Source organism: Chroicocephalus ridibundus, chromosome 18, assembly GCF_963924245.1.
Source record: "Chroicocephalus ridibundus chromosome 18, bChrRid1.1, whole genome shotgun sequence".
NCBI classification, from domain to species: domain Eukaryota; kingdom Metazoa; phylum Chordata; class Aves; order Charadriiformes; family Laridae; genus Chroicocephalus; species Chroicocephalus ridibundus.
The window spans coordinates 2,697,637-2,724,171 of NC_086301.1; the positions used below are offsets into that span (position 1 = coordinate 2,697,637).

General features: G+C 45.5%; 2 protein-coding genes across 2 annotated transcripts in view; one reads left to right on the forward strand and one right to left on the reverse strand.

Moving 5' to 3' along the window:
* Positions 1-378: 378 nt before the first annotated feature.
* On the reverse strand, positions 379-4,587 carry DRC12 (dynein regulatory complex subunit 12 homolog). Its single transcript, XM_063355504.1, is given in 7 exon segments — positions 379-511; positions 587-713; positions 1,094-1,110; positions 3,354-3,435; positions 4,083-4,131; positions 4,133-4,226; positions 4,529-4,587. Coding segments are annotated over 7 exon segments (561 nt in total).
* Positions 4,588-7,880: 3,293 nt separating this feature from the next.
* The window catches only part of CBL (Cbl proto-oncogene), a 44,425-nt gene continuing 25,770 nt past the window's right edge, over positions 7,881-26,535 (forward strand). Inside the window, exons 1-2 of the mRNA XM_063355243.1 lie at positions 7,881-8,251; positions 15,991-16,238. Of these exons, the coding sequence (XP_063211313.1) occupies positions 8,105-8,251; positions 15,991-16,238 (395 nt within the window). The 5' untranslated portion in view covers positions 7,881-8,104. The remainder of the gene's footprint in view (positions 8,252-15,990; positions 16,239-26,535) is intronic.

Sequence of the window (26,535 nt, forward strand, 5' to 3'; positions counted from 1 at the left end):
TGGGGCACTGGAGTAACCCCCCACCTCTCAGCCTGTTGGCTCAGGTCTGCCCCTGCATGAACATCTCTCATGTGTTCCTCCTCTCATTCTCCCTGTGAACCTATGGGCAGTGAGTGCCCACCACCCATCACAGCACTGTTCCTGCATTACCCATTTGGGGTGTGATTAAAGGACAAGTCCACACTGCTGTTCATGTGCTGATGTTATGGAGAGAAATGTGACTTAGCAGTACATCCTAGGGCCAGACAGGACCCATCTTCTCCTACCTAGCCTGGGGACAGCTGGGGAGTTGGGCAGTGGATGTGGGAACCTGACAGGGGGTGTGCTGATGGGGAGGTAGGGGCTGCGAGCCTGTCCTGTCCTGGAAGCCCCAGGGTGCTACATCTCCAGGGGGCTGAGACTGAACTCCTGTAAGCATTCCTTGTGCTCTACAGCGATGGTTGTTCCTACCTCTTCCCAGTCCTGGCTGGCCTCTTCTGTCTTGGCCAGCACAAGGTCCAGGCTACCATGGGAGAAAGTGGATAGTGAGGAGGGGGGACTGTGCTGCCAGGGGGAGTGACCCACAGCCATGTCCCCACTCACATGGAGGATCTTCTCATACTCCCTCTCCATGGCATAGAGCTTGCCCTGCAGCTGGGCGATGGTCCTGTCCCTCTCTGCTAGTGCCTGGCTGGCAGTCTCCTGGGCCTTCTGGCTCTCCTGGAGCCTGGTGGCTGTGCGGCACAGGGACAGAAGCAGGGGACACTGAGCATGTCGGCACAGGAGCCTGGCACTGCTGACCAGTGCACAGAGGGTGCGGGCAGTGTGCGGCACAGCCCCTGCCCAATCCCCCTCATCCCCAGGGTGGCAGAAGGCTCCTGGACAGAGGTGGGATCACAGCATCCCCTTTGCAGTCAGCATCTCCCAAGGTTAGGGATGCACTGGGAACAGGGTCAGGCTTTGCCTTCAGCTGCTGCGGTGCTGACAGCACAAGGTGAATGACTCCCATCTCCTCTTGCCCTCCCCCCGCCCCCGCTCCAAGTGCATTTTGCTGCGCTGGAACAAACACCATCCACACCCACCAGTGAGGGGCGGGCATGTCAGGGGACCATACTGAGCTGCTCCTGCAGGCTCTTCACAGAATCACAGAATCTTCATGGTTGGAAGGACCCTTAAGATCATTGAGTCCAACCAAACAACCTACAATCTCTGCCACTAGAGCATGCCCTGAAGCACCACATCTAGCCGTTTCTTAAACACCTCTAGGGATGGTGACTCAACCCCCTCCCTGGGCAGGCTGTTCCAGTGCCTGACCACTCTTTCAGTAAAGTAATGCTTCCTAATATCTAACCTAAACCTCCCCTGCCGCAGCTTCAGACCATTTCCTCTGGTCCTGTCGTTATTCACCTGGGAGAAGAGGCCAGCCCCCACCTCTCTGCACCCTCCTTTCAGGGAGCTGTAGAGGGCAATGACGTCTCCCCTCAGCCTCCTCTTCTCCAAGCTGAACATGCCCAGCTCCCCCAGCCTCTCCTCATATGCCCTGGTCTCCAGACCCCTCACCAGCCTGGTCGCTCTCCTCTGGACACGCTCCAGCACCTCAATGTCCCTCTTGTACAGAGGGGCCCAGAACTGAACACAGCACTCGAGGTGAGGCCTCACCAGTGCCGAGTACAGAGGCACGGTCACTTCCCTGCTCCTGCTGGCCACGCTATTCCTGATACAAGCCAGAATGCTGTTGGCCTTCTTGGCCACCTGGGCACACTGCTGGCTCATGTTAAGCTGGTTCCACCAGCACCCCAAGGTCCTTTTCTGCCGGGCAGCTTTCCAGCCACTCTCCCCCAAGCCTGTAGCGTTGCTTGGGGTGGTTGTGATCGAAATGCAGGACCCGGCACTTGGCCTTATTAAACCTCATACAGTTGGCCTTGGCCCATCGATCCAGCCTGTCCCGGTCCCTCTGTAGAGCCTTCCTACCCTCAAGGAGATCAACACTCCCACCTAGTTTGGTGTTGTCTGCAAACTTACTGAGGGTGCACTCAATCCCCTCATCCACATCATTGATAAAGATATTAAACAAAACTGTCCCCAAGACTGAGCCCTGAGGGACACCACTGGTGACCGGCTGCCAAGAGGATTTCACCCCATTAATCACAACTCTCTGGGCATGGCCATCCAGCCAGTTTTTAACCCAGCGAAGAGTACACTTGTCTATGTCATGATTCGCCAGCTTCTCCAGGAGAATGCTGTGGGGGATGGTGTCAAAGGCCTTACCAAAGTCCACATAGACAATGTCCACTGCCTTCCCTGCATCCAGAAGGCGGGTCACGTGGTCACAGAAAGAGATCAGGTTGGTTATGCAGGACCTCCCTTTCCTAAACCCATGCTGTCTGGCCCTGATCCCTTGGCTGCCCTGCACTTGCCGTGAGAGCTCACTCAAGATGATCCTCTCCATGATCTTTCCTGGTACCGAGGTCAGGCTGATGGGCCTGTAGTTCGCTGGATTCTCCTTCTGACCCTTCTTGTAGATGGGCGTCACATTAGCCAGTGATCTGGCTCCAGATGGAGCCTGCCCAGTCATCTGGCACCTGCCCTGTTGACCAGGATAGTTGATAAATGATGGAGAGAGGCTTGGTGAGCTCTCCTGCCAGCTCCCTGAGTACTCTTGGGTGAATCCCACACGGCCCCATAGGCTTATGTACGTCTTGGCGCAGAAGCAGATCATTGACTACTTCCTCCTGGATTATGAGTGGGTTGTTCTGCTCTCCATCCTTATCTTCCAGCTCAGGAGGCTGAGCACCCTGGGGATAGCTGGTCTGTCTATTGAAGACTGAAGCAAAGTAGGCATTAAGTATCTCAGCCTTCTCCTCGTCATTGGTTGCAACTTTACCCCCCGCATCCAGTAAGGGATGGAGATTCTCCCTGGCTTTCTTTTTGTTGATGTATTTATAAAAACTTTTTTTGTTGTCCTTAATGTTAGTGGCCAAGTTGAGCTCCAGCTGGGCTTTTGCCTTCCTAATTTTATCTCTGTATAACCTAACGAGATCTCTGTACTCCCCCTGAGTTGCCTGTCCCTTGTTCCAAAGGTGATAAACACTCCTTTTATTCCTAAGTCCCATGCAAAGTTCCTTATTCATCCAGACTGGCCATTTTCCCCGCCTTTTAGACTTGCGACACTTGGGGACAGCCTGCACTTGGGCCTTTAAGATTTCCTTCTTGAAGAGCGTCCAGCCTTCCTGGACCCCTTTGCCCTTCAGGACTGTCTCCCAAGGGAGTCTCTCAACCAGTGTCCTGAACAAGCCAAAGTCTGCCCTCTGGAAGTCCAAGGTGGAGGTTTTGCTAACCCCCCTCCTTACATCGCTACAAATTGAAAACTTGACCATTTCATGATCACCTTCGCCTCCAAGCACTGGCTGTGGGCTGCTGTCTGCTTCTGCAGCTCCTGGTATTGCCGGGTCATTTCTGGGAGCCAGGGAAGGGAGAAGGGAACAAATATGGTGAGTATAGGAGGGACAAATAGGTGATGCCTGTGCTTGGATCCCAGCACCTGTGACCAGGCAAGGGCTCCAGGAAGGCCTGACCTGAGGGTTCCCCTTGCAGGGTGATGCATCAGAAGCAGCCATGTGTGCACCCTCTCCCTGCCAGGCAGGGCTGTGACAGTGCCGGGGTGGGGGGGGCAGGAGGGAGCCCTGGAGGGAAAGTTTTACGTCTCTGTTGAGCGTGGGAGAGTGAAAATGAGCACGGAGTTTGGCATGTGGCAAAGACCGCAAACCTCTGGCTGAGGTTTTACCTCTGCTAAAATCAGCCCCTTCTTGAGCACTAACGGAAATGGCAAGGCAATGGCTGTTGCAGGCTGGGAAGTCTCTGCCTCTGTGGTCTCCTCTGCCTGTGCTGAGTACAGGCATCCGGGGTGCAACAAGTCTATGTCCAGATCCTTTGCATGCTGACAGCACAGGAGGGAACAGGGCTAGCCAACAGCAGGGTGCTGTGGGGCTGAGCAGTCAAGGCCAAAGGGAGAGGTGGGGTAAGCTTGGATGGCTTTCCCCAGCAGCACCAAGGTGCGGGGTCCCTGCATCTGTCCCACTGCCCCCTCCCATCTCTGCCCTCACCTTCACGAATGTCTCGCTTTTCTTTCCGTGCCTGCTCCAGTGCCTTCTCTCCAGGCCCACAGCCTCCGCTGGAGCACTTCATTGTCAGCTTTTGCCTGCCAGGTCACGTACCTCCAGGAAACTGCAAGCTGGAGACGCACAGGACTGCAATGGGAACAACGTGCTTCCTGGCAGGTGACCCACAACATGAGTACCAGCAAAGGGCACCATCCAAACCATTCTGGGTGGCTATTCCCTGCCCAGTATCTCCTTGGTACATTGACTCAGCAGTGACTTATCCCTAGCCTTTCTCTGCTCCCAAAGCCAGGGGGATGTGGACATTTCCTCAAGCCCATGCCTGGCCCCAAGCCCTGCCTGAACCATAGTGAACGTCATAGCAAGAAACCTCCCCTTCGTTTCAGCTCGGCAGTGTGCTAGGGAAGCATTTCCAGGGGGGGGTGCCTCACCGCAGCATCCCTACCACCTCCCATCTGCTTTCATCATTATTCCTCTCTTTCTCTGCCATCTTTGCAGGATTGCTGGCTTCTGTAAGCAGCTGCTGCACTGTACACCAGGGACTTTTGTGACAGCTCTGGCTCTCCCCTCCAGCACACCACTCCCCTCAGTGCTGTGAGTCTTGCCCTGGGGACTGTGGCTGGATTTGGATCTTCTTTATAAAATAGGAGAGGAAGGAAGGGAGAGGATTTTAAACTGCTTTTTCTGCTCAGGATGCTATTAACCCCAAATACCTGTGAGTAAGCAGGTGATTCCTGGGTGCCCTGCAGTTCTTCAGCTGCACACAGACCTCATTGTGTGGGCAGGGCAGCGGGAGCAGGGAGCAGGTGTGTGGGGAGGCTGCAGGGCCATCCACTGCCAGGGCAACCCAGGGAGGCCTGGCAGGGACACATGGTCCTGCCGGCGGAGCTGGCAGGGCAGCAGGCTGGGTGTGGAAAGCCAGATGAGGTGGGCCTGGGCCAGGGACAATGGTGGGAACCATTCCCCTGTGCAGACACAGAAGCTGGCATGCACCTTGTGCACACCAATGCACAGGCATCTGAAACCACTGCCCAGCCATGCAGAGCTGAGCAATCAGGGAGGCATCAGTGTGTGTGTGGGCCTGGCAGCTGGCTGGCAGGCAGTGTGGGGCACACAGAAGGGAAGGGCAACACACACTTATGCCCAGCTATGGCTGGAGCAACCAGCAAGGGACCTAGATGCTGCTCTCACCCACAACCACACATGAGATGCACACAGGCACCTCTCAGCTGCCAGCTGCCAGGCTGGAGGGAAGCGATTTCAAAAGAACCAGCATGATGTGGCTTTCTGGCGCAGCAGTGGTGAGTGGCCACTGTGCTGAGCATGTCCCTGGACCCGGCAGGGTCCTGACGGAGAGAAACACGTGGGAGCCCTGCAGAGGGGTGCCGGACTCCTCGTTCCTGCAGGGAGGGAACAGTCCCAAGCAAAAGGTACCTTTGCTTGAAGTCTCACATGTAAATACAGCCACGACTTGGAGTGAATCATGCCCAGAGAAGCAGATAGTTAGGAATGCAATTGCTCAAGCATGTTCCCTGATCTCTTTGGACTGGGGCCATGGTGATTTTTATATTTGGCTCTACAAAGCTGGTGTAACCCTCCCCAGCCCTCTCCCCAGGTACTTGTGGTATCCCAGAGCTGGCCAGGGCACCCTCCAGTGGTCAATCCGGCTTGACTATTAGCCAGAATCCATTAGCATCTAATGGGAAAAGCCTCAGGAACACAGCCTCAATAAATGTTGACATATTTGAGGTCAATATAATCCTTAGGAAAATTTGCCCAGGTAATTAAAGCCAGACAAGGAGCTGCCTGTCCCAGAAATATTTACCAAGCTTTACCAAAGGCAGTAAAATCAAGACAGAGAGTTTTATAACAAATCTATGCAGGGCTTCCTCGCTATATCCGGTGCAGCATGCTGCTTCCTGCTGTCCTGCTCATCTGACACCTCAGCAAGCCATGTACTATGTAGGTGCTCATCATGAGCCCCGGTCCCAAGCAGAGACTCGTGGAAGAAAGCAGCGCTGGAGCCAGGGTGGTGAAGAGCAGCACTGTGCTTTGCTGTGACACAAGCAGGTTGATGTACGATGTCCGTGCGCAGCCAGGGCAGGGATGGGAGGAGAGGGACGGCATGCACAGCCTCGTTGTTGGCAGGACCGCAGCCTGAGCAGAGAGCCCTGCGGCCATGCCCCGGGCTGGCAGGGGCTGAGCAGCAGCAGCAGTGTGGCACATACCTCCTGTGGCAGATCATGTACCAAGGCAGGGGCTTTTCCGCGCTGCTGTGGCTTTGCACACCTGGCACCCCAGGGATCCCAGCTCCCATGCAAGAGTGCCGCACCTGTTGGGTGCTGCAGGGGAAGCAAAGAGGTGAGCTCTCTCATGGGGTTCATCTCCAGTGTGGACGCCAGCTCCCCAGAGGCTGAGGCTGTGCTGTCCAATTTCCAGGTCTGAGCTCTGGGCGATCACGCTCCCCAAAGTGAGACTGGACAAACTGCGGCATTTGCTGGTGGTTTTGTCTTTCCTCCTTGAAGCCTGTGTTGTGAAACTGACTGACCTGTGTACCGGCCTCAGCTGCCTTTTGTGAAAAGGAAGTATTCTGCCTGGGAAAAGAGGCTGAAAAGAGGATCTGAAGGCAGTGAAGAAACAGAACTTACTTTTGAGCCCATGTTGGGCTTCTGAGGGTTTGGTGTTGTCAGCTCTGCCAAAAGACTGACCTGCTCCCTGATCTCCTTTTCTCTCCCTGTTCTTCTGTCTGCTCTCACCCTGTCTGTGTGACCCCCGGGGATCTGTTGGAGCCGGGCTACAAGTAACGCAGATAGCAGCTCCAGTGGGCTTTTCCTTCCCCTGCCTTTGCAGAGGGAGATGCCTCTCCCTCTGCAGCCAGGTGCCTTCCAAATGCACCACAGTGCTACTAGCTGTTCCCATTTTCATCCCTCCGAAGGAGATGTTGGTTCAGCTCCCTGCGGCTGGCTTTGCTCCTGCCTGGCATCTGCCACTGAGCACAGTCCCAGCAGCAGGACCAGTGCCCGGGATGTTCCTGCATCCTCCATCCTGCATCCTGCACCTTTCACCCTGCACCCTGCATCGCGGGAGTGTGGTCCCGGGGGCTGCGGAGTGGGGTCGGTTTCTCCGCCGCGGGGGCTGGCAGCCCTGCTGCCGGGGGCTCACGTTTGGGGTGCTGTCCCCGCTCCGGGCCGGGCTCAGCCCTCGTCCTGCCGCGGCCCGAGCGGGCGGAGGGCCCGCTTCTGGTTTCCCACGGCCGGGGCGAGGAGGTTTCGCCAGGCCGGTGGGGAGGGCGGAGGAGCCCGCCGGCGGCAGCAGCCGCGGGGGACGGGGCGGAGGCAGAGTCCGCCCGGCAGCCGCGCAGAGCCGTTCCCGGGGCCGCTTCCCCGTTTTCGGTCCGAAAGAAGAAAAGGGAACCCGGCTGCTAGAAAGGGGAAACGATCCTGTTTCGCAACCTGCGAGACCGTGGCCGCGGGGAAGGGCACGGCGAGCGAACCGCCGCCGGGGCCCGGCTCCATCCCTGGAGAGGAGCGGCGGGAGCCGGGCAGCGCGGCCCGGGCACCGCCCTCGCCGTTCCCATGGTGACCCCGCCCCGCCCGCCCGCACCAAACATGGCCGCCGCGCCGCCCTCGCCACCTCCCTGCGCCTGTCCCACGGCGACGGGGCGGGGCCTCCCGGCAGGGCCGCCGCTCGCCCTTCTCCCTCCCCCGCCGACCAATCGGCGCCGGCTCCTCCCCGGCGGAGGGGGCGGTCTCGGGCGTCGCCAGCCAATCGGCGCGCGGCGTGGCCGGGGCGGAAGGCGGAGCGGCGATAGAACCGGGCTCCCCCGCCGCCGCCACCGCCCGCGGCTCCCGCTGCCGCCGTCAGCCCGGCCCGGCCCTGCCCTGCCCGCGGGAGCGCCCCCGCGCCCGGTTGCCCTGCAGGGCTGCGGCCCGGTGCCGGACGGGGGCGACGGGTCGGGCGCGGGTGTGGGCGCGCTCGCGGCTGCCCCCCGCCCCCGCGCCGCCCTCATGTCGGCGCCGCTGAAGAAGGGCCCTGGGGGGCTGATCGGGCTCATGAAGGACGCCTTCCAGCCGCACCATCACCACCTCGGCCCGCACCAGCCCGGCGCCGTGGACAAGAAGATGGTGGAGAAGTGCTGGAAGCTGATGGACAAGGTGGGCCGGCCTGGGCGGGCGGGGAGGGCTGTGGGGCGGCTCCGGGGGGTCGGGCTGGGACGAGAGCAGGCCCTGTGGGTTGGGGTAGGGCCTTAGGCCGGGTAGGGGGCTGGGAGGGGCCGGGGGTTAGGGTAGGGCAGTGAGGGCTAGGGCAGGCAGGGCTGTGCAGGGCTGGGGTAAGGCTGGGCTGAGGAGTTTGGGGCGGTGGGGTGGCTCTGGGGGCAGAGGGGGCTCTGGGGTGGGGTAAGCTTGGAGCTGCAGGGCTTTACAGTGTTGGCTGGCGGGGGAGAGAGCTGTGTGGCTTGGGGTGAAATGTTCGGGTGGGGGCGAGAACTGCGCGGGCGCAGGATAGGGTGGCACAGTTTTTGCGGGGGGAGGACGTGGGAGTTGGTGGAGAGGTGTGCGGTGGAGGAGAGGCCAGAGGCGGGGTAGGATGTGAAGCCTGGAAGGTGTGAGGGGAGAGCAGCAGCTCTGCAAGGGATGAGCTGCGTGCAGGGCTGTGGGGGAAACAGGTTGGAGAAAGAGGGGAAGACTTGGGGCAGAAGGTGCAGACCTGCTCAAGAGGATCCGGAATTTGTACGGTTGTATTCTTGTAGAGGCTGGGGTGGGCAGTGGTGGTGCTGGTGGGGGGAGAGAGGCTGGGTACGGGTAGGGCCTGGTTGGGAGCTGCAGGTGCATCCTGGTGGTGTCAGCAATAAGTCCTACCTGTGTATAACTGCATGAGGGAAGAATTTGGGATTTGTTTGTCTGAAGGTGAGCCTCAGCCTGTGATAGAGACTGGTGTGTGGGTACTGGACGGTGAGCCTGAGCATTTCTATTGTGGCAGTTCAGGTTATTCTTTTCTGAATTAATAGGGACATGTTACCGAGGTCAGCACAAAACCTTTTCCTTAAAACTGGGAGCTAGATAAAGACTGTAAAAGTCTGAATAAAGCCTTCTGCAATAAATGCATGTAGTTACACAAAGATAAGGCATGTGAAATCTAATGTTAAACAATGAAAACCTGTGATGCTGGAGTTGGAAAGGCTATCTTCCAGTCCCACGCCTTTATGTGGGGCACTGCACTCTGGGGTCATTAAGACTCTCTCCCCTCCTCCACGTTCTAAAATGCCAGGAAATAGCTGTTGCCGGGGGCAGACACCAGAAACTTTGGCCTGATGGTGTGTTGGGGTACGGCAGTTGATTTAGTAGCCTGGCTAGGTGTGTTGGTAAATCCATTGTTTTAAGAAATCCTGGTGAGTTGTTAGTGGATGCTAGCATTATTTATAGAATGACCTAGTAAGTGAGCGTAGGCATTCAGAAGTGGGCATAAAATAAAAATCTTCTAACACTTTTCATGGTATTTTGATTGATCCTCTGATGTTATTACTGTTAACCCCTGAGAACTGAGGCTAGGCTTGACGTGTTGGGAGTCTAAAACGTGCAGTGCATTTTATAATGCTGGGTTCAGGGCCCTGAAAGTAGTGCAGAGTAAGAGCATTGCCAAAGTTGCCTGCAGTCCTTGGGGAGTGTCACCTCTTCCCCTCTGGGAGCAGAAGCAGGGCTGATGGGCATACCTCATCCAATTGCCCTGCAGGCTTATGCATTTCAACTTTTCTTTCTCTTTTCCCTGCGTTGTTTATGCATGCAGTGTCTGAATCTCCTGCAGTAAGTGCTAAAGCAGGCAGAGTAGATGACTTTTTTAAAGACATATTAAATTATGTTCATGCCAAGAAATCACTTTGTGTTGGCTGGCTCGACAAAAGGCATGCTTTATAGTTGTGCCTTGCTGTGCTTGTGATGAGCTTTGATCACTTTCTACAGAGAGAGATTGGGATAAAGAAAAAAGTCTTTTGAGAAGTGCCAATGGCTCTCTTATAAACATTGAGGGCAAGCATAAGTGCTAATGTGGGAAAAGTAGTTTGAGCATGGAAATGCGATCCTCTTAGAAATAAGTTTAACTTGCAGATACAGCTTGTGAGAATGCACATCTTCATTCATGTACATGTGATATAGTTGTGAATGTCAACCTGTGTTTGACCTCATAGCCTGGTCTGTTCAAAGGAAAAGGTTGGCCTGATTACCTTAGCTTTTTGAATTGCAGTGGGATGGGTTTTGGGGGGGGGTGGGGGGGCATATGTTTGGTTTCAGATCTACATAGCCAGTCTTTGGCTGTATACCCTCTCCACCATAATACCACTTACAGAAAAAACAAGGCTGCTGTTGTATTTGTCACAAGTTAAAGTAACCTCTTTTAAATGTGCACTGACTTCATAGTTTTGCTTGTAGGCAGCATCCAAAAAGCTCATAGGTGTAGGCTTAATTTTTAAAGTCTTAAAGAATTAGTTGGTCAGTCTGAGTTGTACAGGAGGAGAAGTTTGGCTGCGAAAAGCCTTTCAGATTTCAGTTAGACTTTAGTTGTACTTATGCACACTTATGAAAGCATATCTGAATTAAATCTTTTTAGTTGTGTAGCAAATTGCCAGTGCTCGTGAAACTAGTGGTGAGAAGGGTTAAGTGGATGGGAGGTATTGAAAATGGGTTAGTCTTCTGGGCCAAGTAAATGAAATTGCAGGTGCAGATAAAAAAACACCAAAACACTTGTGTGCATGTTTAATAGATTATGTGTTTGCCTTTTAGAAATGTGTGCTCTATCTGTGTGCATACAGTACATTCACAACCTGATTTGTTACTCTGCTTTGACAACACCAGCTAATTATTTATTCGTGCATCTCTGTTTTCAGATGTGACTGATGAATTTCCTATGCAAGTTGATTCTTGTCCAAATATTTTCCCCATAATGTTCTCCATAAGCTGCCTGATGTATTTCTGTTTTTCAGATTCTTTTGCTTAAAGTTCTGATTTTTCTGTCAGTACTAACTGTTCCTCCTGCAGTTGCATGTGGTCACATATAGTAGGGGTGTAAAACAGCCCTTTTCATCAATGTGCAGCAGGATGTTCACCTTCAGCTGAATTAGGTGACGTTTATGCATTTATCTATGGAATAGAAGTTGAATGTGTGTTTGGAAGCTGAATGTGTTGTCAGGTGTCTGGTGAGCCTGCAAGCTTGCAGTGACAAATAGCACAGTGGGCAACATAGCAATTACCTTGCAGTGTCTTGAACCCAGTAAAGTGCATAGATTGGTTCAAGAGGGGGGAACTGCTCTTAATTTGTTTTTATTATGCTTGCTCATCTTATCACTGTCTAGCAAATAAGGCATTGCTTAGTATAAGAAAATGTATGATGTATTGACTGGTGAAAACAGTTTGTACTTTTTCACGCAAAAGGATAAGATTAGGATTCAGTTCTTGCAAATGCGATCTGGGCAGCAGATAATGCAGACCACTTGAGTTCATTGCTGTGGATGGTATAAGTGGTATAGTCACGAACTGCTTGGGATGAGGTATAAGGGATGTAGCAGAAGAATGGTACAGTACATGTAGTAAGACATGAAGGAGGAAGACGAACTTTGAGATAAAGCTTATCTCTAAACAGCAAACTGACGTCATTCAGTTCCCAAAGATCATATAGAGAAATGCCACTGTAGGTCACCTTTGTTGTAAGTAGAAGAGAGGCCAAATCCAAATTCAGTGGGAGGTAAGGTGCATTTGAGTAGATTTTCTTTTGTTGCTGTCTCAAGATGAAATGAGATGTGATTTCAATAAGAAGTTAGCTATTAAGCTCTTAAAGGAAGGAAGGAACTATGGCTTTTCAGAACTGAGCTGAAAGGAAAAACTGTTATCTGGCACAGAAGCACCTGGGGGCTTGTCAGGCCTGGAATGCTGTGACACTGTCCCTTGTCTTAGGCAAGCAGGTGGGTGCTGTCTGTGCTGGGGACCTTCTGCCAGAACAAGAAATGGGGTGTTGTATCAATGGCTGCAGCAAACAGGCTGGCACTAGCTTTTTTGTGGGTAGGACTGGGGATGAGCAAAATGGGGAAAATAATGAACCAAGAGGATGGGTTGAGAAGCTGAGGGAGGGCGATTCAGGGAGGAAACAGCCTGCTAGTGTTGCAGCTGGTGAGTCTCCCTTGAGGGGCCACAATTTGTGTAGGTTTGTGCCCTCTGTTAAGAGCACACTCCACCCTTCCTAACAAATACTGTGTATTGTTAAATGAGTGCATTTGCTTAGGTATCTCATTTTTCCTGAATGCTTATTCCTTGCTTCTACTAACGTGTACCTAATCCAACTATGTAACCTGACTGCAGTATTTAAAAAAGCTCATGGTTCTTGCTCTATTTCTCAGGTTATCCATGCATTGTGCCTGTGACAGTGCTCTGTATATAGTGTTGCTGTTTTCCTATGATAGTTACCCAGTTCCTTTATTTGTGCAAGTCTAATGAAGCAGTGCTGAGGAAGAGAGATTTGAAAACCAGAGATCAGTCAAGGCAAGCTGCAGAATCTTGAGGGGAAAGACTTAATTCCAGGCCTAGAAAATCTAGATGAGATTTCTTTTTTCCTTGAACAAATAGATAACAGATTCTTTCCTCAAAAGTGAGAGGGGAAACTATTTTTTATTTTTGTTCTCTTGAGTTTGGAAAATGAAAATCAGTGAACTCAATTTTAGGGCCCTTCACAGGCCTCTTAGAATCTTTGTGCTAAGCTTAAAATGCTTTACTGGTATTTCTAAAAACCCCAGAATGTCTCTGGAAAAGGCTTGTTCCTGAGAGAACAAAGCATAAGCCAGGGAAACTTGGATGAGTTTGGGTGGTAGTTTAAAAACACGGACTGGTTATGTTTGTTGCCATCACACCTAATTGAAAATATTTGCTGTGTTTTGCTCAATTTCCTTCTATGTTGCTGATCCTTGTGGTAGGCAGGGTAGCTTGCTGAGGGGCGGCTGTTCCCAGGGCTGGGAACATTCCTTTTGATGTCGTCACGATGCTGCAAGTGCACACGTAGAGAAACAAGCAAAATGCAACTGGTTTTGTTGCTGCTGTGTTATAAAACGACCAGATTTGCTCAAGAGGCAGCAGTTCCTAGTTACGTAGCTTTGTTTGAATGCTTATCTTAGCTAATTTTGGTCTACTTGGTAAATAAAGAAACTCATTTGATAATAAAATTACAGCAGTTTGGGCCTTTCTGTTAACTATTTGAGATATCCTTGCAAGTCACTTCTTGGGAAATGTTCTTATAGAGACAATGAGAATGAGTGGTTTGCAGAACTTGCTTCTGCTCTGGGGAAATCTTTCTAATTTATATTGAAGTTTGTTACATTACTGAAACGCAGTGGGTCTGCTGCTTCTATAGCTGGATATTTTCAAGGGGTAACAGCCAAACTTTTCTGTTACAGATGACTGAGAAAAGTGCATACTCTGACTTGTATGCTTGCTTAATGTTGCTTCCTCATAAGAGCTGACTGTGGTTTTATTAAGGTTTTAAACTCACTGTGTACTAAACGATTTCTGTTGAAGAAAAGATTTTGCTCTCCATAGCACAGTTCAGCTGTGTCTGAGGAGCACATTTAGAACCTATGCATGCTGCGTAGTGAAACTAGTCTTATTCAGGGGATAAATGTGTTGACTCAATTCATTGATATGGTTCATTGTACAATGTTCACAGGCTCCACGGAAGCAGCAGTTGAGGCATCAGAATCAATTGGATAAGTCAGTCGTCTGACCATCCATCTCATTATCTAGACCTCCTAATCCTTGGCAGCCTCTTCAAAATGGAGGGAAAATTTTGCTAGGTTTTTTCAGTGTATTCTTGCAGAGGCTTTTTCAGGCAGGTAATTCTTTTAATGACAGTCAGGTTTTTCTGTTTGAGTATTGATACACTGGGTGCTTTTTGCTGAAATTGAGTCTTTCTCAGTCAGCTCTTATTAGAGGCACTACTGCAAGTCGGATAAAATCAGAGATGTCAGTTAACTCAACAAGGTTGCTTTTTGCATGTACCCTGAATGGCAAACTTAAATGCTGAAGCACTGTTTCAGAACAAATTACTTTGTTTAAGGGAAGTAGGTATTTAACTATGCATTGTAGGGAACTAGTCAATTCCCCTTGAAGGTTTCACAAGATTTTATGGAAGTGATGTAGATTGTTCTTTTACCTTTTCCTACCCATTACCCTTAAGCTTTGCATTCTGCAGTGCTACATTGCTTGATACCTGTAATACCCCTACACCTGGCAGTGTGATTAGTTTGGACCTTATTCATGTGCTTGGTATTAAGCAGTCAGATAACATTCATTTTGGTGAAGAACTTTAGGAAACTGTATCTACATTTTGTACCAGCCTTCCTCTCAAGTTTGATGTAAATCACAGAAGCTAGAAGCTGTTAGCCAGCAGGACAGCAGTAAGACTATACCAGCTGCTGGTTCTTAGCTTGTAAACTTCATCTGATACTGACCATGCAACTCTAGAGTTTCAGCCCTCTTTATAACTGAAAGTGCACCACTAATTTTTCAAATTGCTGCTTTGCCATTACCTCTCTCTATCATTCTCTGTCTAGATAATGGAAAATTTTGGCTAGCACATAAACTTATCCTGAGCTTTTGGCATGTAAGCTCTATGTTCCTGTAGGTTAAAGACCTATATTAAGCTCAGTTTGCATCCTGAGTTGTTTGTGTACAGATACAACTGTTGTATTGCCTGTGAGTTCTGAACAGGAATATTCTACTTGTAGTTAAGGCACAAGTAACATAATGGAAAAGTAGGCACCTAAAATTATTTTATTGATGATCCAATAAATTCACTGTAGATAGCAAAAATTTGGGTTGATAGATTCAAGCTCTTAGCTTTGAGAATATGTGATTTTGCTGCTAAAAAAAAAAATAGGGAACATATGGCTTGGAAGGAAGAAAAATGAGTTTTTTAGTTGTATACCAAGCAGAAGACAGGTTGAGGTAATCTAATAACTCTTTAATCTAATTACTAGTATCACTGTGGATGTGTTTTTATTAAAAAAAGGCAAAAAAAAAAAAAACAAACAAAAAAGAAACCCACAGCAATTATTGTGAAGAATCTAGTTTTGCTATGAGATTCATCTAACAGAATTTAGAAGCAAAATTGATGCATAAGTCAGGACACAAGTTCTTGGGAGCTAAACTTTTACCCAGACTCCTCATACCATATCTATTATGCTACAGCTTATTTCTCATTCTTGCACAGAAAAATTCCTCTGCATTCATTCTTTCTTGGTGGTTGTCATTATTCATAAAAGCTGTTGTTCGTCTTAGTCCTTGTATGTATTCAAGGAGGAAGAAAAGGAGATTCTTCTAGCACTGTTGCCTTCCAAAGACTTTCACTTTGGGAACACTTACTGGCATCAGTGATATCGGTAGCAGTGGAGCTTCCTCTGTGGGTACATTTGTCCCGAAAATATGAATCGGTGTGAAAAGTCGCTTTTGCAGCCAAAATCAGGGCAGATAGACAGGTAAAGTTCTGCCTATGGGCATGTTCAGAGTCTGAAATGTGGCAGGAAGTACTAGACACGTGTATGGTAAGTTACATCCTTGCTGTTTACAAACTCCAATTGAATTTTCTTGAATTTCATTTTTGAAAATGCACTTGGCAGTGAAATGCAACCTAATGAAATATAATCACATGTATGTTGGGAGTTTTGTCAGTCCATGTGCACTTTGTCCATAAACTCAATTCTTTTATGGTAGCTGGGCTCCCTATCTGGACTTGAGCAACAGGTGTGGTTTGTTGAGAGGGAGTGTTTCAGTGTACTGTCTTTGTAAGTAATGCTGAATTGTGTAACTAATCATGACTTGCTATTTTTAAGTTTTCAAAATGGTATTTTCTTCATTAACCGTAGGTGGTGCGTTTGTGTCAGAACCCAAAATTGGCTTTGAAGAATAGCCCGCCCTATATCCTAGATCTGCTGCCTGATACCTACCAGCATCTACGAACCATCCTCTCACGCTACGAGGGGAAGATGGAGACCCTAGGAGAAAATGAGTATTTCCGCGTGTTCATGGAGAACTTGATGAAGAAAACCAAGCAGACCATCAGCCTCTTCAAGGAAGGGAAGGAGAGGATGTATGAAGAGAACTCTCAGCCTAGGTAATGTGTAGGAATGTTTTCAAATCTTTGATATAAATTTGCTTTAGTGAATAAGAGCTTGAACAAATGTCTGCTGGTTGGTACATTATCTGTACATGAAAACAGACTTTGAAGAGATAAAAGTCTAAGTGTAGAGTTTTAAGTAAACTATACTTGGGTATATTGAAATCTGAGAGTGGAGTAAGTGTTCAGAGCCTATATAGCCTTAGTTGTCGTGTAGTTCAGGTGTGCTAGGTTAATATAAACAGTGAAGTCTGCTATGAAAAGGTTTTGCAGTCCTAGGCAAAGAGCATAGAGTCCTGGCAAAGAGCAAGTCCAAGGCATAGAGAATGCCTTGTGAGAGATGATGATAAGGTTCATGATGATCTTTCTGGCAATTTTAGGAGACAGTAGAATATTTTGTTACATAGGGAAAGAGTCATCCAGACTAAAACTTGCTGTAATTAGTGTTTAGGTTTTACAGAACTTCTCATTTTTCTGGAAGCAGAAACTCTGGTATTTCCAGAGGTGGGTGGGGAAGTAACCTTGCTTTGTGGGAATAAAACATCTTACTAAAACCCCATAACTTTCATACATTGGAAGCTTCATATTTAAGGTAGATCAGGGTCCCACACTTGTGAACTCCTCTTTCATTTTGTTCAGAAGGCATAGCTGAGATCAAGGGACATCTTCAAGGTGAACAGCACTTACTAGGGATAGGTGGAGGTAGAAACTGCAATTGTATCTGAATATAAGGCTCTCTTGAACAAAAGAGCATGAATTTGATGAGCACTGTAATGTACTTGAAAAGGTGTTGCTTTCTTTCATCCAGCTTTAAGGAAAGGAGAGCCAAGTTGATTTAAGAGTAGAATAAAGCTCTGGAAAAGGTTAATCTTTCATATTTGTCTAACTGTTGGCAGCAGGCCTAATGTACAGAGATGTACAAAGCATACAGTTGTAACTTTAAACTTATTTCAGGATTTTGGAGTAGGTGCTGAATTAAAAAAAAAAAAGTGGAAAAAAATGAAAGCCACCCAATGGCTGAATATATTGCTCTAGGGAGAATATTGGAGGGGTGGAGTGGAGAAGTGCTGGCACATGTTTCTGGTATAGTGAACTCCATGTAGCATATTCTGTAATACTGAACTCCAACAGAAGACTGATAATGGCTCCAGAAAGCATTGTTAATACAGTTTTATTTTTCATTGACGGTGTTGAAGAATTAAGAAATGGAAGTTTTTCTGTATTGTTTAGCATCATGTCTTTGAGATTATAAGAGAAACTTAGAGGAACTCTCAGAGTTTGAGACAGGGTTTGGGGAGTGTAAATATGTCATCTTCACGTGGTATACTTCCTTATTTTAAAAGTTTAGTTATCTGTATGAGGCCTTCAGGAATTGGGTTCAATGTAACGTGTGAACTCAAAAGTTAGATGTTACGTGATCTGCTTGCCCTGCTTCCCCTGGCTTTGGGAGACTGTGGTTAGTAGGCTTGTTGCAGGTGAGAAATGGGTTTTGGAAGATGGTGCTAGCTGGAATTTTCAAAAAGCGTTATCGAAGATAATGGATACAGCAAATACGGGGAGAAAAGAGTTCATTAGCCTGGCACGTTTTGTGGATGAGATGATATTTAATGGAAAATTGCATTTTATTTTTAGTCTTCACTCAGATCAAAATGAGCCACAGTATATAAAGCATTTTTTACTGTGAATAAATTGATTAGACTGATTAAAATTAATCTCTGGGTCTTCTGCTAGAACTGGTCATCTTCTTGTATCTTCCTTTGAGATATTAACAACACAGATTATCATTCAAGACTGTAAGTGATTTTTTTTTTCCACAGTGCAGTGGGTAGCATTTGTCTTGAAAATGGTTTTGTTTATTGCTCCCATGTCATATAGTTGATGTTATTTTCTAGAACACTTGCTTTTTGCCTCCAGAAGTAGGCTAAAAGTGTATATGAAACTATTTAGAATTAATTTGTGATATTTGTTCTGATCAACTGTGTGTGTATTGTGATCTCTCCATCATTAAGTATGGAACATCTGATGAGTAAATGATAGATAGCTACGTCAATGATAAGTCCAACATCTCGCCTCCAGTCCCTTGTTTTTCAGAGAGAAGCAAAGAGAAATAATTCCAGAGAGTTAATCATCCTAGTCAGTTTGTAGTCAAACTAATTGACAAAAAGGGGCGGAGGAAAACACAAATCAATAGATCTGAACTTCAGAAACAGGATTCCAGTAGAGGCTTGCTTTCTCACAGAGGCGATGGGAGTCTTTGGGGAATTGCTAATTGTACCATTTATGAATAAACAGCTTAGCAGGGAAGCAACTGTGGTGAGATTTGTAAACAAGTGTAAAAGCAGAATCACATCCTGGCTAATCTCATTACATCTTCCTTAGCTTTTCACTCAGACCAGGAAGAAGCGTTACTGTTTTGCCATAAAGGGGAAATACCAGGCACCCTTTTCCTGAAGGTGCTGGTAGTGAGCATGGTAACTTTCTTAATTCTCAAATTTTAGAGTAGTCAGTGCATATAATTTGTATATCTGCAAGAGATATCTGCACAAAGAATGGCACTTTTGGTTCAGCGATGGATTCTCTTAAATGCTGCGCATCCAGTGTCAGACTTTGTGATTGTGTGAGCTTTTGGAACCTGAACACCTAAAGAGCTATTTATTTCATCTGAAATTTAGGTAAATGAATTTTTGCTCTAAGTTCACCTTTAGATTTAAAATGTATATAATAATTTAAGGTGAATAAACTTAAAAGATTTTTCTCACCTTATTAGGAGTTGAAGAAAAATATTAATTTATTTTATTTTGTAAGAATTAATGAATTCAGGTATTCAAAGTGGGAGGGAAGCTTTCTGGAAGATTGTCAGCAGCCTGTGAAGCAAACAAATATGACCTGAATCTGGTATTCACTGGAAATGTACTTGTGGCAATGTGTGTATATATAAAAAATTCTGGTTTGCTTTTGATCTCATGCAAGTTTACAGCTAATGCCTTTAAAAATCTAATCTGCTTTACTGAATAATCGTTTTGTCTGACTTTTTCTGACTTTTTTCCTCTTGTCCTTGAAGCTTCTTTCTTCCTGTCTTCCAGATTTAGCATTAATTTTGTTTCCTGTTACATATGCTTTTATTTTCCTCCCCCAAATATCTCTTGATTTAGAGCAAATGCACTATTTTTCCGTTTGCATAACGAGTGTGAAAGCTGTGCAGGTGTTTGCTATTAGCAAACAGACCAGTCATTAGAAATGACTGAAATCTCTTAGATCGTAGGATCAAAATTATCTTGATCGCTTGAACCTTCTGTTTTTATTATTTCTAAATTGCTCTTTGTGTATTTCCTCTCAAGCTTTTTAGAGACTCGCCAGTGTGATGCTCCAAGGTGGATTGAGGCAGAATTGGAGCACAGCTGCGGAGAGCACCATGTCTTGTAGCTGCTTGTGCTGCTTCGAGAGCTCGTAATAGCTGCAAGATGTGTGTCATGTAGTGTTGAGTGGTTTGGTACACTGTGTTGTGTATGTGTTTAGAGTAGACTGTGTGGGAGTATAATATGGATGCTATTTGCCACTTGCTGTAAGGCAGGCAGTTTAAAATCCAGTAGTAGAAAATAAGATTGCAATTGCATATTGAATGTTTAAAGGTGTGTATGTAAAGAGAACACAAGCCTTGGTGTATTCTCTGCCTTTCAAACTACAGTGGAGGAGCGGAGCTGCTGAGAACAGGGTTAGAAAAGACTTGTGTTAACATTCACTGTGCTTACGGATGTGGGTGAGTGTTTGTTCCTTCAGTTTTAAACTAGTTGCACTCATAGAGTTGTTAAAAGGGAATGCAGCTCTCCTATGTCATACCTTAACCATCAGCGTGCTGAAAGCATCCTCCTGTTGTGGCTAACACCACAGTTAGCCTCACGTCCAATGCTATGAATGCTCAATGGCTTCCTTTCTTTTCTTAGGACTGTAATGGTTTTTTTGTCTCTAACTCTGTGGTTTTGATGTATAGTCATTCAGCTGAAATTGTTACTCTTGCATAAACTCATACTGCGATTTTTGTGAAGAGAACTCATTTTATTAGAAGAGCTTTAAAGATGCTATTTAAATTCTGCTTTAGCTTGTTTCCATATCTGTTTAAAAATTAATGCTCTTGAGAGTGCTTTTAAAGCTATGCATGCACTTACTAACTAATAAGTACGTGCATTAACTTCTAGTTACTGTTTAAAGACTGAGTCTTAGCAACTAGATCGCATTCTACTTCGTGACTTTTGAGTAGGTGTGCGTTTTTAGTGGGTTTTTTAGTGGAGATACTATATTGCTCCTCCAAGTTTTGGCAGCTTAGGAGCTTTTTTGTCTCTTAAAACAAACTATGTATTTGGGGATCTGGTAAAATAAAATGGTAACCTCTGCAGGCTTTGATATTGGAATCAAATAGTATTTCAAGAGTTAATCATTCTGGGTATTTTGTTATATGCTTGCAGTAAGCTAAAGGTAAGTCATTTGATAATTGGTTGGCTGTGCTGCAGTAATTAGCAGGTATTCTTGAGGCTATACACATTTCCAAAGCTGTTGGTTCCTATTCTTTATAGGTCCACTGTGCTTTCTAATGCAAAAGGTTTTTTAAGACTTGTCACTTGAAGTTTTAAAAACAAAACAAAAAACCCACTCAAAGGTGAAGTTTGTAGCCTATATAGCTGAAACAGTGCAATAAAAGAAATTATGTAGAGGGTAATTAGCAGATCTATATGCAAAGGAGAAACATACACCTGTTTTGCACAGAGTAGCTTGCCATGCTGCCTACAGCAGTAAACATGTGACTTCTCTGACCCTGTAAACATTGTGCATTTCTTAAGTTTACTTTTTAACTAGTGGTTACAAAAACTGGTTAAACATACTATTTTTCCTGCAACGTGATGGTTCCATTGATTGATAGTGCTGTTAATGCTAATGCCACAACTACTCTGAACATGCTGAAGTTAGCTAAGCTCTTGATTACAGTTTAATTTAGAGACCCAGTGGTTATGTTGGAGTATTTTTTGTTTCTGTTGCAGAAAGCTTTTACTTCTCCAGACCCCTTACTTGCACAGAGGAGCTGTCAGTTGTCAGTTTTCCTCACTGCATAAATTACTCATTGCAGCAGCTTTTTTGCAGTTGTGTAAATAAATTATACTTCACATGGCAGAACAGAAAAATAGCTTGCTGATCAGCAAGCTAGGGATAGGAATTGTCTGTTACTTGGGAAAGGATGAATTAGGCTGAAGAGTCCATTTTTCATGAATGAGTCAAATTTACTGCTTCTGTTAAAACAGTCTTTTATGAGAGAAAATTCAGAAAATTTGTTTTCTAAATAAAATCAGACAGCTGCAAATGTTTCCATGTGAGAATGAAGTTATGCAAGCTGGAGTTAGGTGAAAGGCTGAGGAGAAGTAATCAATTATTTGGGATGTAGACTGGATGTTCAGGAAATAGCACAAGTTATTTTACTAGTTCAGCTTGCATACTTTGGAAACAAACTGTTAACAAACACAGTTAACAAAACTAACATATCTGTAGAGGAGAAAATGGGGCTAGGCAGGGAATATCATAAACCTTTCCATATTACACGGAGTCGCAAAAAAGGTTTGGGAAGCTAATCCATATTTAACTGTTGTCTTTCTGACAATAGCCTTATGGGATGCTGGCTCAGCAGGATTTCACATTCTTTTCCAGCTCCAAGGTAAAGACTTTCTAATTTACACAGGAAAAAGCTACCAGTATTTAATGTTTAATGGAAATGGCCATGCATATCTCTAAAGGGGAAGGAAATGCATGAAGAATGACTTGGGGAAAAAAAATTAGATTTTAAAGAGGAAAAAGTTGGAAAACACTTGTGCTAAGCCATGAACCAGAAAAGCCCTCTTGGGGGAAGGGGGGTTAGTGCTCTAATCTCATATTTTAGAGTGGTTGCACACACTCCTGTCCAGTGAAAAAGACATAGTATAGAATGTGGAACTCAAATGGTGCATGGTTTGTGTGAGTCCTCCTTCTGTCACTTCCTTCTAATACAGCTAACACTCTTTTTTTTTTTTTTTTTTTGACAAAACCCACTAGTGTGAAGTCTACATCTGCATTTAAATTAGAACATCTTAAAGAAAAGAACAGGCTCCAAAGCTCCTCACAAGAAAGGTTTCTTTGCCAGGCTCCAGCATATGAACACTAACTAACTGCTTATTACCCAAGAAGAAATTAATTATCATTTAAATGTTGTTGGAGAGAGGAATGTGAATTATTTCTCTTTAATTTGGCTTTAAATTGTTAGTTTAGGTGATAGCTGTGGAACTTAAATAGCACTTCGCATAATTGGCATAAGCTTGTACTTATTTTAGTTTTCTTTCTGTCAAAAATTGGATCACTGTCTTGAAAATAAGCTTATGGGTAAATTTAAGCTTTCAGATTATTACATAGTAAGGAAGTAAGATTTTTATTCTTCTTTGCTCTCAGAATCTATAAAATTGTAGAGTTTTATGGAAGATTAAGTCTAAGGACTTGGTATTGTAGATGGAAGTGCAAGTGTGTTATTTAGTTTATAGTAATTATCTTTTGAAACGTGGATAGATTTCTCAACACTGTCAAAAATGTGTTACTACTACGTGGCAACTGTATTGTGTTTCTTGGGTGCTTGGCTTGTGTATTAAGGGCCAAGATGCCATGTTTTGGATTTCTGTTGATTTGAAGAAGCCTGAAGTCATGGCCCTTTCAGCCAGAAAACAAATTGTGTTTTGGTGTGTGAAAGATTTTCTGAACTATAAGATAGTGTTGGAAAAAAACCTCAGCTTGCTAGAAGGTACTGAGGAAAACTAGGCCAACTGCTTCCCAACGGTTTGAAGCAGTACCTTCTGTGGTGGTAGTTTGTGAACTTGCTGGCTTTGCCCTGTTTCCATCTCTGGAAGGTGGATCAGATGGCACTCAGTTATGTGCCAGCCACAGCTGGCTCAGGTAGTGTGACTTGCTGACTGCTAACCATCCTGTGGAAAGGACTGTAAAATTACTGTAGAGGATACGTAGGTCACGGTAAATGAGGGGGGGGATCTGTTTCTAAATATCTCAGCAGGACAGCTACAGGCTGTGCAAGTACTGCCATTAGCTGCAATCCTAGAGTCTGAAGCTTGGAAAGTAAATGTATGACGGAGTTGTATGTTGTACTGGAGTGTGTATGTTGCAAACTATCGTGGGTTTAGTATTTTGGCAGGATGGGAGTTGGGAGTGAAGCGATAGAGCTTACAGGTACTTCTGCCAAGGAAAACCCAGTGGTGTTATGGTACTGTTTTGAGGCAGCTGAAAATCAGGTCTTCAGACACAAAATATTGAGTCTTCCTTGATTTGGAAACAGGGATTTTGTGCTTTGTTTTTCCCTTTAACTGAAGCAAATAGCCCCTGAAATATAAACTTTGACTGCAGTGCAGAGAGCTCAAATATAAGTATAATGAGTAGTGGAGTTCTGAGCAGTAAGTTTTGTTGTATTGACCCTTGAATCTGGTAAAAGAATTAATCTGTTACACAGGTGAGAGGTTGTCCTGTATCTTGTTAATTCTCTGAGGCCATGTTGAGCTTTTTAAAGTCCATTAATCATATCAAATTAATTATTCTCTTTAAAGTGCTTTCTGTAATATTTAAATCCAGAAAAAGAAATGGATTTTCACCCTCTTAACATTGAAAGAAGTCTAGCTTGTTAAAAATATAACGCAAGCATTTGTGCCTAGAATAATAAGTCCAGATCCTTCAAAGGCCAGTAGGCTGGTGCTTCTGGTCAGGACACTGGACTGTGTTGTCCTTTCTGCTTCAGATCAGTCACATCCATTTGCATAACGATATAAACATGCCAAAGTTTTCTCGTCACTTGTGGCCTACAGTATATTTTGTGTGACATTTTAATTGTCATGCTCTACTCGCACAACTCAAGGTCTTTAAATATATATTATGTGAAAAGTGACAGGATTCAGAAGACTGTAAGGAAATTGAGTAATATTTCTGTCCTGTAATATCTAAAGCGCTGATAAAGGCAGTTAGCCTATAGAATTTCTTGCTTCTTTAAAGCAACAATTGTTGCTATTTAAAAAAAAAAAGTAGAATGGTAAGAAATACTGCATGCGGAGAATGCCTTTTGCTAGTTAAGTGTTACATTTTGGGCCTAGACATAATTAATTGGTAAAAAGGGGGGAGAGAGAGAGTAGAGGGAAGCTTCACAGCAGTCGTAGCTGTTGTACACAGATTTGTTGCAGATATTAAACAAAGTAAGAGTCTAATGCAGTGGTTGCAGTCATTTCTGATTTGGCTTTGGGAGGGCTAGCTCAGGTGCAGTATCTTATGAATGTGGCAGTTTAGCTTCCAGATGCAGCTAGGTGTGTGTTCTGTGCATGAGCTGGCATGCTTAGCCAGGCACGCTTGTGCCCGTGGCATCCACTGCTGCAGAGTAGGCAATAGGGCTACTCTGCGTTCAGGTTATTCAAGCCTGCTGTTGAGAGCGTGTGATGGAACTAGGATTAGATCTAGAATGGACAGAAATATCTGGTCCTGTGGTTTGTGTTCCCCTTCCCATTTTGCTGTTTTAGTAAGTGAAGTCTCGAAGTTGCAGAATTAACCATCTCTACAAAGAACGAAACAGTAAAGCCTGTAGTTCTTTAAATGAAAAAGTATGTTTGGAGCTGAACCTCCTATTAACCAGAGGTGATAAACATCTTCTGTGTTTCTCTTTTTCCAAAGGGTGCTGGGATGAGCTAGTCTACAAAAATCAATGCAGCATTAGCTGATGCTGTAAAATTCTATAGTACAAGCAATTAATTTGCTGATTCCAAAACGTCTGCTTTGTTGCTAGTCTGCTATATTAGTTTTCCTGTGGAAGTACTGTGAATGTTACAGAGCAGTGGCCCAGCATAACTTTGTAAGGTGACTTCTGTTGAGCCAGTAATAGTTAAATGGAATTTCATTCACTTCCTGTGTTGCAAGTTTTGTTGAAAGTAGTTCCGCTGTTTCTATTTTTAAAGCTGATTACTGTGTGTAGAAGACTATGAAGCTGTCTCAGAGTTATAAAAAAGATATCTTGGGATCAACTCAGGCGTTTCCACTTACTGCTTATATGCATAGGCTAGAGTTCTATGTTAACATGAAGAGCATGCAGAAAAATTCTTGCTGGTGTGGTAGTAGGATATAAGGTACAGTTGTTCTTCCTGGAACCAGGCGCAGCCACCTATCTGCTGAAATTGGGTCTGACTGCTCATGTCTGGTGCATCGTTCGTAACATCTGAAAAGCATGCCTTATATGATAACCTTGCAGCTTTGTGGTTTCTGAAAGGTGCATTTTACTTGTTGGAGACTCATTAAAAGAGCTGATTTTTTTAAGTTTTTGATTATTTTTTTTAGCTCTTAAATCTTCAAAATACAAAATTGTTAGACGTAAAGTAGTTACAGGAAAAAATGTTTGGCTCCTTGCAGGACCCAAGAACTGTGGTTTTGGGGTGTGGTTTTTTTCTTAAGTACTGGATCTTGCGTTTACCTCTAGTGGATTCTAACCCTGTCACCTAAACATCATCTGGTGCCAAGTGTCTTAATTCCAAAGTAACCCTGGAAGTGAGAGGGTAGGAAACTTGTATTTCGTTAGTTACTATTTCTTGCAGTAGTACTTAGTAGGTGGATAGTATTCTGCAATAATGAGCATGTGATAAGGAATTAGAAATTCCCTAGCTGTAATTCTACCTTCCAGCACTTTCTCTTCTTCAGCTGCCTCACCTGGAAAATGTGGTAAAAAACATAGTGAGGTTTTTTGAAATTCTTCTGAATATGAGATATTAAATTTTATGAGGCACAAAGTCCTGAAGGAAGTCTTATCCATCAGTAGGCTTTTGAGTTCTGATTTACAGGAAAGCAAGCATTAATTGCTCAACTAGTGAAATAATTAGGGTGTACTTGCAACTCTGCATGTCATAAACTTACATGGAGAGTTACTGGAGACATAAGACCGCGGTACTACAGAAGCCAATTGGACTTGTGAGTTGTTTAAAAAAAAATAAATACAAGTTTTCAGCAGTAGCAACGAATAAATAATAGTACAGTGATTACAGTGTGTTTTCGCTCAGTTTAACTGAGCAATCATCTCATTTCCAAGCCACAAGTTTATAATTCTTTCAGCAAGTAAACAGAGAATTTCTGAAGAAAGGAGGCGGTGCATCTGAGTTGTCTTGGGTGAACATGTTAATTCTGCAATTCTGTGAGGACAGAAGCAATTAGAAACTGTCATCTGTTGTAGGAGCCTTCAGTCAATAAGTTTAGTGCTAAGGTGTCA